Source organism: Colobus angolensis, unplaced genomic scaffold, assembly GCF_000951035.1.
Source record: "Colobus angolensis palliatus isolate OR3802 unplaced genomic scaffold, Cang.pa_1.0 Scaffold466, whole genome shotgun sequence".
Taxonomy (NCBI): domain Eukaryota; kingdom Metazoa; phylum Chordata; class Mammalia; order Primates; family Cercopithecidae; genus Colobus; species Colobus angolensis.
Window position 1 is genome coordinate 164,445 of NW_012118110.1, and position 11,633 is coordinate 176,077.

Below are 11,633 nucleotides of genomic sequence, written 5' to 3' on the forward strand. Positions count from 1 at the left end.
GAGGCTGAGGCAGGAGAATGGCGTAAACCCGGGAGGCGGAGCTTGCAGTGAGCTGAGATCCGGCCACTGCACTCCAGCTCGGGCAGCAGAGCAAGACTCCGTCTCAAAAAAAAAACAACAAAAAAAAAACAAAACCCAATGATCTGTTGCCTACAAGAAGCACACTTCACCTCCAAAGACACACATGGACTGAAAATAAAGAGATGGAAAAAGATACTGCATACAAATTGAAACCAGAAGTGATCAGGAGTAGCTTATACTTAGACAAAATAGATTTCAAGACAAAAACTATAAAAAGGGACAAGGTCATTGTATAATGATAAAGGGGTCAATTCAGCAAGAGAATATAGCATTTATAAATATATATGTACCCAACACTGGAGCACCCAGATATATAAAGCAGACGTTATTAGAACTAAAGAGAGATATATATTTCAATACAATAATAGCTAGAGATTTCAACATCCCACTTGCAGCACTGGACAGATCATCCAGACAGAAAATCAACAAAGAAACATTGGACCTAATCTGCCCTATAGACCAAATAGACCTAATAGATATTTACAAAAGATTTCATTCAGCTGCTGCAGATACACATTCTTCTCAGCATATGGATCATTCTCAAGGGCAGACCATATCTGAGTCACAAAACAAGTCTTAAAAATTTCAGAAAAAATTGAAATCATATCAGGTGTTTTCTCTGACCACAGTGAAATAAAACTAGAAATCAGTAATGAGGAACTTTGGAAACTATACAAACACATGGAAATTAATATGTTCCTGAATGATCAGTGGGTCAATAAAGAAATTAAGGAAATTTTTAAAATTTCTTGAAACAAATCATAATGGAAACAACATATCAAAATCTATGTGATACAATGAAAGCAGTACTAAGAGAGTTTATAGGAATAAGCACCTACATCAAAAAGTGGAAAAACATCAAATAACCTAATGATACATCTTAAAGAACTAGAAAAGCAAGAGCAAAGCAAACCCAAAATTATTAGAAGAAAAGAAAGAATAAAGGTCAGAGCAGAAATAAGTTAAATTGAAACAAACAGATAAAAAAAAGTACAAAAGATCAATGAAATGAAAAGTTGTTTTTTTGAAAAAATAAAACAGGCAAACCTTTAGCCAAAGGAAAAAAAGAGAAAAGATAAAAAATAAATAGAAGGGAAAAAGGAGACATAACTAATACCAAGAAATGCAAAGGATCATTAAAGACTACTATGAGCAACTATATACCAATAAATTGGAAAACCCGGAAGAAATGGATAAATTCCTAAACACATACAGCCTACCAAAATGCTACCATGAACAAATCTGAAACCCGAGCAGACCAATGACAAACAATGAGATTGAAGCTGCAATAATAAGTCTCCTATCGTTTCTCGGCCTTTTGGCTAAGATCAAGTGTGATAGTAAGTCTCCTAGCAAAAAAAAGCCCAGGACCCAATGACATCACTGCCGAATTTTACTAAACATAGGACCAATACTAGTCCTATTCAAATACAGGAGGGAGGACTATTTCCAAACTCATTCTATAATGAGGACAATATTCATACCAAAACCAGACAAAAACACATCAAAAAAAGAAAACTACAGACCAGTATCCCTGATAAACATTGATACAAAAATCCTCAACAAAAATACTAGCGTACCGAATTCATCATGACCAAGTGGGATTTATCTCTTGGATGTAAGGATGGTTCATCATATGCAAACCAATCAATATGATACATCATAACAAGACAATGAAGGACAAAAACCATATGATCATTTCAATTGATGCTGAAAAGCATTTGATGAAATTCAATATCCCTTCATGATAAAAAAAAAACCCTCAAAAAAACTGGGTATAGGAGGAACATTAACACAATAAACGCCTTATACAACAGACCCACAGCTAGTATCATGCCAAACGGGAAAATTGGAAACCTTTCCTCCTAAGATCTGGAACAGGACAAGGATACTCACTTTCACCACTATTATTCAAAATAGTACTGGAAGTCTGCAGACAAGAGAAATAAAGTGCATCCAGATTGAAAAGGAAATCCAATTATCCTTGTTTGCAGGTGATATCATCTTTTTTTTTTTTTTTTTAAGAGAGTCTTACAGAGTAACTCTGTTGCCCATCCTGGAGGATTCAGGCACTTCTCTGTCTCAGCCTCCCAAGTAGCTGGGATCGCAGGCCTGCACCACAAAGCCCAGCTAATTTTTGTATCTTTTTAGTAGAAACGGGGTTTCACCATGTTGGCCAGGCTAGTCTTGAACTCCTGACTTCAAATGATCTGCCCACCTCGGCCTCCCAAAATGTTGGGATTATAGGCATGAGTCACTGTGCCCAGCTGGTGATATCATCTTTTTATTTATTTATTTAAGAGACAGGGTCTCGCTGTGTCATCCAGGCTGGAGTGTAGTGGTGCATTCACAGCTCACTGTAGCAGCCTTGACCTCTTGAGCTCAAGCAATCCTCCCACCTTAGCCTCTCAAGTAGTTAGGACTACAGGCATGTACCACCACACCCGGTTACTTTTTTATTTTAATAGAGATGTACCACCATTCCTGGCTAACTTAAAAATCTTTTTGGAGAGACAAGGTCTCACTGTTTTGCCCAGGCTGGTCTCAAACTCCTGGCCTCAAGCAGTCCTCTTGCCTCAGTCTCCCAAAATGCTGGGATTACAGTTGTGAGCTACCATGTCTGGCCCAGATGATAGGATCTTATATTTGGAAAAACCTAAAGACCTCCACCAAACAACTATTAGAACTGGTAAGTCCAATAGTTATAGTATACCAAATCAACATACAAAAATAAGTGGCATTTCTATATGCCAACAGTGAACGATCTGAAAAATCAAGAAAGTATTCTCATTTACAATAGCTACAAGTAAAACACTGAGGAACAAACTTAACCAAAGAAATGAAAGATGGCCAGGCACAGTGGCAGCTTATGCCTGTAATCCTAGCACTTTGGGAGTCCAAGGTGAGTGGATCTTTTGAGGTTAGGAGTTCAAGACCAGCCTGGGCAATATGGCAAAACCCTGTCGCTACAAAATATACAAAAATTAGCTGGGTGTGGTGGCATGCATCCATAGTCCCAGCTACTTGGGAGGCTGAAGTGAGAGGATCACTTGAGCCCAGGAGGTCAAGGCTGCAGTAAGCCATGATCATGGCACTGCACTCCAGCCTGAGTGACAGAGTGAGACCTTGTCTCAAAAAAAAAAAAAAGAAAAATGAATAATCCCTGCAATGAAAACTATGAAACATTGATGCAATAAATTGAAGAGAACACACAAAAAATGGATATTCTATGTTCATGGATTGGAATAATTAATATTGTTAAAATGTTCATACTACCCAAAGCATTCTACAGATTCAATGTAGTCCGTATTAAGATACCAATGACATTCCTCACAGAAATAGAAAAAATAATCCTAAAATGTACATGGAACCACAAAAGACCCCGAATAGTTAAAGCCATCCTGAGCAGAAGGAACAAAACTGTCACACCTGTAATCCCAGCACTTTGGGAGGCCAAGGCGGGCGGATAACGAAGTCAGGAGATCGAGACCATCCTGGCTAACAGGGTGAAACCCTGTCTCTACTAAAAAAATAAAAAATAAAAATAGCCAGGCGCCTGGCGGCCTGTGGTGCCGGGCGCCTGTAGTCCCAGATACTCAGGAGGCTGAGGCAGGAGAATGGCGTGAGCCTGGGAGGCGGAGCTTGCAGTGAGCCGAAATCACACCACTGCACTCCAGCCTGGGTGACAGAGCAAGACTCCATCTCAAAAAAAAATAATAATAATAATGGAGGAATCACATTACCTAACTTCAATTTATACTACAGAGCTATAGTAAGCAAAACAGCATAGTACTAGCATAAAAACAGAGAGACTAATGGAATGAAATAGAGAACCCAGAAGTAAATCCATGCATCTACAGTGAACTCATTTTTGACAAAAGTGCCAAGAGCATACATGGGGGAAAGGACATTCTCTTCAATAAATGGTGCCAGGAAAACTGGATATTCATATGTGGAAGAATGAAGCTAGACCCCTATCTCTCACCATATACAAAAATCAATTCAAAATGGACTACAGACTTGAAGACCTCAAACCATGAAACTACTAGAAGAACAACTTTGGGAAAACTCTCCAGGAAATTGATCTGGGCAGAGATTTCTTGAATAATACCCTCAAAGCACAGGCAGCCAAGGCAAAAATGGACAAATGAGATCACATCAAGTTAGAAAGCTTCTGTACAGCAAAGGAAACAATCAACAAAGTGAAGAGACAACCCACAGAATGGGAGAAGATATTTTTTCATACTATCAATCTGATGAGAGATTAATAGCCAGAATATGTAAGGAGCTCAAACAACGCTATAGAAAAAAATCTAATCCAATTTAAAAATGGACAGAAATAGAAAAAATAATCCCAAAATGTATAAGACATGCAAATGGCAAACAGATATATGAAAATGTGCCCAACATCACTGATCATGAGAGAAATGCGCATCAAAACTACAATGAGATAGCATCTCACCCCGGTTAAAATGGCTTCTATTCAAAAGGCAGGCAATAATGGATGCTAGGGAGGACATGAAGAAATGGGAACCCATTGGTCGGGCGCGGTGGCTCACGCCTGTAATCCCAGCACTTTGGGAGGCCCAGGTGGGCAGATCACCTGAGGTCAGGAGTTGGAGACGAGCCTGACCAACATGGAGAAACCCCGTCTCTACTAAAAAAAATACAAAATTAGCCGGGCGTGGTAGCGCATGCCTATAATCCCAGCTACTTGGGAAGGCTGAGGCAGGAGACTCACTTGAACCTGGGAGGCGGAGGTTGCAGTGAGCCGAGATCGTGCCATTGTACTCCAGCCTGGGTGACAAGAACAAAACTCCATCTCAAAAAAAAAAAAGGAACCCTTGTACATTGTTTGTGGGAATGTAAATTAGTACAGCCACTGTGGAGAACAGTATGGAAGTTGCTCACAAAACTAAGAACTACCACGTGATCCAGCAATCCTACTGCTAGGTAGATACTCAAAAGAAAGGAAATTAGTGTAGCGAAGAGATACCTGGACTCCTATTTTATTGCACTATTCACAATAGCCAAGATTTGGAAGCAACCTAAGTATCCATGAACAGATGAATGAAGAAAATGTGGCACATATATACAATGGAGTACTATTCAGCCATAGAAAGGAATGGGATCCTGTCATTTGCAACAACATGCATGGACCTGGAGGTAATTATGTTAGGTGAAATAAGCCAGGCACAAAAAGCCAGACTTTGTACGTTCTCACTCATTTGTAGGAGACATAAATTAAAACAATTGAACTCATGGAGATAGTGAATAGAATGATGGTTACTGGAGGCTGGGGTGGATAGTGGGAGAGGGAATGGGGATGGCTAATGGGTGCAAATATATAGTTAGATAGAATGAATAAGATCTAGTATTTGACAGCACAACAGGGTAATTATAGGCAACAATAATTTATTATACATTTTAAAATAAAAGTATAATTGGATTGATTATAACATAAATGATTAATGCTTGAGGTAATGAAAACCCCATTTATCCTGATTATTAGGCATTGCATGCCTTATCAAAATATCTCATGTATCCCATAAATATATACATCTAATATGCACTATTAAGATAAAGAAATAACCAGAGAAAATTAATAAAAACAAAAGTTAGTTCTTTCTCAAGATCGATAAAATTGGCCGGGCACGGTGGCTTACGCCTGTAATCCCAGCACTTTGAGAGGCCCAGGCGGGCAGATCATAAGGTCAGGAGTTCGAGACCAGCCTGGCCAACATGGTGAAACACCGTCTCTACCACGAATATAAAAATTAGCTGGGCATGGTGGCAGGTGCCTATAGTCCCAGCTACTCGGGGCTGACGCAGGAGAATCACTTGAACCCAGGAGGCAGAGGTTGCAGTGAACTGAGATTGTGCCACTGCACTCTAGCCTGGGCAACGGAGTGGGACTCCGTCTCAAAAAAAAAAAAAAAAAAAAAAAACCAGAAAAAGAAAAGATCCATAATATTGACCCGCACTTACCAAGGATCTGAGCTTGGTAAAATAAAAGCAAAATATAAAGAGCATTAGACATAGATTACCAAAATCAGAAATGAAAATGAGAGCATCACTGCTGACCATAAAGAAGAAAATTAAAGGAAATATGAAGAGCAACTTCATGCAAAAAATTAGACAATTAAGGTCAAGTGAATAAATTCCTAGAAAGGCACAAATTACTAAAACTAACATAACAAGAAATGGAAAATCTAAATAGACCTATACCAAGTAAATAGATTGAATTTATAATTTAAACTCTTCTGACAAAAGCCCAAGCCAGCATTACTTTACCAATGAATTGTATTCAATATTTAAATGAGAAATAATGCCAATTCTTCACAAACTCTTTTAGAAAGTACCAGAGGAGAGAATACTTGCAAACTCATTCTGTAAAGTCAATGTTACCCTTATACAAAAGCCAGATCAAGATAACAAGGAAAAAATAAACATTACGAGTATTCCTCATGAACACAGACTCAGAATTTTTAACAAAATATTAGCAAACCAAATTTAGTAATATACAGAAAATATATACACCATGATCAAGAGAGGTTTATCTGGGCTGGGAGCAGTGGCTCACGCCTCTAATCCCAGCAATTTGGGAGGCTGAGGCAGGCGGATCACGAGGTCAGGAAATTGAGACCATCCTGGCCAACATGGTGAAACCCCGCCTCTACTAAAAATACAAAAATTAGCCAGGCGTGGTGGTGCGCGCCTGTAATCCCAGCTACTCAGGAGGACGAGGCAGGAGAATTGCTTGAACCCAGGAGGCAGAGATTGCAGTGAGCCGAGATTGCGTCAGTGCACTCCAGTCTGGCGACAGAGTGAGACTCCATCTCAAAAAAAAAAAAAAAAAAGAGGGAGGTTTATCCCAGAAATGCAATGTATAACACCTGAAAATCAATTAATGCAAAACACCATAGTAATAAAGAACAATTAATGCAAAACACCATATTAATAAAGAACAAAACTACATGATTATTTCAATAGAAGCAGAAAAAGCATTCCACAAAATCTAGCACCCAATCATGAGATGTCTCAACAAGCTAGGAATAGAAGGGATCTTTCTCAACCTGAAAAAGGGCATTTAGGAAAATCCTACAGATAACATTTAACACAGAAAGACTGAATACTTTGAATACTTTCCCCTTAATAGTGGAATCAAGGCACAGATGTATGCTCTTTACACTTCGATTCAACATTGTACTGGAGAGTTGGGCACAGTGGATTACATGCCTGTAATCCCACCACTTTGGGATGCCGAGGTGGGCAGATCATTGGAGGTCGGGAGTTTGAGACCAGCCTGACCAACATGGTGAAACCCCGTCTCTACTAAAATACAAAAATTAGCCGGGCGTGAGGGTGCATGCCTGTAATCCCACTACTCGGGAGGCTGAGGCATGAGAATAACTTGAACCCAGGAGGTGGAGGTTGCAGTGAACCAAGATCACACCACTGCACTCCAGCCTGGGAGACAGAATGAGACTCTGTCTCAAAAAAAAAAAAAAGTATCCTATGACAAAAGGAATAATGGGCTCCATAAAGTAGTTTCGTTTAATGTTCCTTGATAAAGGCCACAAATATGATGCCAGAACACAGCCCAGAGAAGGCATTTCTGCTGAGGCTAAGCACATGTGACCCAAGCTTGTAGCTTTCTGAATGCCCAGCTGTATTCAAAAATAAATCCTACAATAGTTAGTGAACTGGATGGAGTGCACAGAAGCCTTTGGAAAAATCCTCCATAAATATGATTTATTTCAGTAGATTTGCAATGAGTTGGTAATTATTATGCGAGTGTTTTTCCCCAGATGGGGAAAGAGCTGGAGTGTGCCAGTGTTCCGTGTTGCTAATTAAGGGCATATCCTTCTGCAGAGCTATGGGGATGTATGCAAGGGGTGTGTTCCTGAAGAATTCACAGAACTCCAGATGCAAAGTCGGAGAGCTGTGAGTTCAAATTCTGCTTATTAAGCAAGAGTTTGGTGTTTTGGGTTTTGTTGTTTTCTCTTGTTTTTAAAAAATCATAGCTGGGGCCGGGCGCGGTGGCTCAAGCCTGTAATCCCAGCATTTTGGGAGGCCGAGATGGGCGGATCACGAGGTTAGGAGATCGAGACCATCCTGGCTAACCTGGTGAAACCCCGTCTCTACTAAAAAATACAAAAAACTAGCCGGGCGAGGTGGCGGGCGCCTGTAATCCCAGCTACTCGGGAGGCTGAGGCAGGAGAATGGCGTAAACCCGGGAGGCAGAGCTTGCAGTGAGCTGAGATCCAGCCACTGCACTCCAGCCTGAGCGACAGAGCAAGACTCCGTCTCAAAAAAAAAAAAAAAAAAAAAATCATAGCTGGGTACTGTAGTTCATGCCTATAATCCCAGCACTTTGGGAGGCTGATACGGAAGGATGACTTGAGCCCAGGAGTTAGAGACCAGCCAGGGCTTGGAAGATAAACCTGGCAGCTACCGAGGCCAGCCCTGCCTCCACTGTGCCAGCCTTCCTCTGGCCCAGTCTGGTGATTCAGGCCAACGTTGGAAGGCCCACCAGGAGAGGACTCCATCTACCATAGTGTGACCCTGTCTCTACAAAAAATACAAAAATTAAAACATTAGCTGGATGTGGTGGCATGCACTTGTAGTCCCAGCTACTTAAGAGGCTGAGGCGAGAGGCTCACTTGAGCCCAGGTGGTTGAGGCTGCAGTGAGCCATGATCGCACCACTGCACTCCAGCCTGGGCGACAAAGCGAGACCTTGTCTCAAAAAAAAAAAAAAAGAAAAATCACATAATACAAATCTGTGTTAAATGACACCTGTCCTTTAGTGATCGAAGAAGCAGAAAGTCCAGGTCCGTCTGTGTTCTGGGTGGGCTCGTTCTCTTGTAGAAATGTCCCTCTGTGCTGGCAACAGGATATGGTTGCCATTCAGCTCCTGGCCAGCCTGGGGCATCGGTCAATGTCATGGTCCCTGCTTATGAGGAATCGGGAAGAAAAAGATTTGTGGCTTTACACTGCTGCAATTTTTCAGTTCTTTGCTAACCTGCATTCACTTTTGAGCTGTGTAAATTGCAGAAGAAGAGGGAAGTCATTGTTTGAAATAAGAATGGAACTATTATCAGCAAATACTTTGGGCACGTACTATACAGTTAGCCCTTCACGTGTATTAACAAGTTCATCCTCACAGCCCTGCGAGGTCTTGAGGAGGGCACGAGTACATAAATCATGTGGCGGGGAGTCAGGCTTTAGATCAAAGTGGTACTTACACAGACGGCCTCAAACACATGAAAGACGCTATAAACCGGCAAGACCTGGCTCACCAGGGCAATGACATCTCTGCAGAAGAAATGAGAAAGCATTAAGACATAGACGTATCCTTTGAGACCCGTTTATATCCCTTCTATTCCGCACCCCACCCCCACAAGAAAAAGCTTTGGAATAGAGGTAGATCCCCCACACAAATGTAACTGGCACTGCTAGCCCAGAGTTTTCTGTGGCTGTGGGTCACACCCAAACCTTCAGTAGAGCTCCCACAGTTTTGGACTGCCCTTCAATTAGCCTCTTGTCTATGGACAGGCACTAAAGGCCTCGGGTGGACAGAATGGTTGGCTTCCTCTCAGTGAGAGCCAAGCCTGGGCTCTTCCTGCTTCCTTTGGGCCGAACACTGAGCCAGGCCTGTGAAAAATCTGAGGACAGGCTGGAAACCACTTTGACATTTTCCAAAAGTCAGCATAGAAAACTGATTACCTACTCATCACTGGTAAAAATACGCCCCAGTTGATTTTTCAAGATGCTTATGACGGTGCCCAGGACCACGGAAATGCCAACTGGAAGAGACAAAAGGTGCAGCAATGACAGACCCTGAGCCAGGGAGCACCCCTGCTCAGATCAGCAAAGGGCTGGCCCCTCCGTCAGTGCAAGTCAGCCCAGCCCTCTGCAACCAGGTGCCTTTTGTCACGGGCCCTGATGTCCCCTGCATCCGAGGCGTTCATTTGGGCTAGACAGTCTTGTAGGAAGGGCAGAGTAGAAAATGCTTCGACTCCAGTGGTTCTCAGAGTGGGCCGCACACTGATCCAGCAGCAACATTACCTGGGAACTTGCTAGAAACAGATTCTGAGACCCTGCCTCTGACCTACTGAATCAAAGCCTGCTGGTGAGGCCCAGCAATCTGTGACCAGCCCTCTCGGGGATTCCGGCGCAGGCTACAGCCTGAGAACCATTACAGGGAAGCCCGTCTGAGCCTTCCAGTCTCAGAAAGCACAGCCACGATGTCAGAAGACACGAGTGGCTCCTTCTCAAGAGTGGGTTGGCAGCTGCTGGGCTCATGGGGGTGCTGGGAGGGCCAGGCTTGCAGAAGACTCTGGACAGCTGGAAGGAGAGTGCTGGGCAGGAAGGGCCTTCAAAGAGTCAGGCTTTTCTCTAAGGTAAGTGGTAGAAGCCAGCTGTCTCCAGAAGAGTCCCAGAATCACAGCAGCAGGGAAGGAGTGAGTGGGGATGGGGAGAAGGTGGTGGGAGGATCGCTTGCTGCTCAGAGGGAGGCAGCTGTCAGCTTAGCAGCAGAGGCTGGCCTGGGTCAGATGGCAGGTCCAGCAGGCTTGGAAGATAAACCTGGCAGCTCCCAAGGCCAGCCCTGCCTCTACCATGCCAGCCTTCCTCTGACCCAGGCTGGTGACTCAGGCCAATGTTCAAAGGCCTACCAGGAGAGGATTCCACCTACCTATGCAGAGCACGCCCGAGATGGCCGAGCGCTTGGCCTGCACAGTGTCTGCAGCCCCCAGAGCCATCCCCACTCGGACACAGACCCCGATGCTGAGCCCCAAGGGAATCTGGGATCAAAGATAAGAAAGCACTGTCAGTGGGCCCAACCTCCAACCCCTGGAGTCCTGAGCCAGCCTGGGCCAAGAGGGACGGGAGCGGGAAGGCAGGGCAGATCTCAGGCATGCAGCATAAGAGGTTTGTCACATTCTTGCTGCTGACAATGAGGCAGGGAGAGCTGGGGCTGGGAGAAGGGTGGGGGTACCCCCGCAGGAGCCAGCCAGTCCCACCACCACCTGCGCCATCAGAGGCAGCACAGGCAGGCGGGCCTTGCAACCAAAATCACTGTGTTGTCAAAAGCAAATGAGTAAACAGATTTTAAAGAGGCGACTGTGGTGTTAGTCCCGGAAAAGCTCCCTGTAAGAAAAAAGAGATTTCAGCAGAAACCATTTGTAAAAATAAGAATCTCTAAATTGGTTTTGTAATGTAGATTTTTGTGACTCCTTTGCTTAAAGCTGGGGTCAAGGATAACATGCAGATGCGTACCGGAGTGACATGGGCTGTGTAAGCAAGATGATGGCTGTGTCTCTGTGGGGAGTAGAGGGGAGGTGGGGGCTGCGGTGGAGGAGAGCCCATGGCCCTGGTGGGGATGCTGTCACCCACCTCTGGCCGACTGCAGGGTGCAGGAATGTGGGCCACTGCTCAAGGGAATGTGCTTTTTTTTTTTTTTTTTGAGACAGAGTCTCACTCTGTTGCCCAGGCTGGAGTGCAGGGGCTCAATCTCGGCTCACTGCAACCTCCGCCTCCCGGGTT

The 11,633-nt window shown here is 43.5% G+C and overlaps 1 protein-coding gene across 2 annotated transcripts in view; it reads right to left on the reverse strand.

Moving 5' to 3' along the window:
- SLC47A2 (solute carrier family 47 (multidrug and toxin extrusion), member 2) overlaps positions 1-11,633 on the reverse strand; it is a 29,417-nt gene that overhangs the window by 7,452 nt on the left and 10,332 nt on the right. Inside the window, exons 11-14 of one of the 2 annotated variants that reach the window (XM_011958292.1) lie at positions 11,367-11,408; positions 10,783-10,891; positions 9,817-9,892; positions 9,332-9,401 (exon numbers count right to left, since the gene is read on the reverse strand). In XM_011958292.1, the coding sequence (XP_011813682.1) occupies positions 9,332-9,401; positions 9,817-9,892; positions 10,783-10,891; positions 11,367-11,408 (297 nt within the window). The remainder of the gene's footprint in view (positions 1-9,331; positions 9,402-9,816; positions 9,893-10,782; positions 10,892-11,366; positions 11,409-11,633) is intronic. The other variant, XM_011958293.1, reaches the window with a different exon arrangement.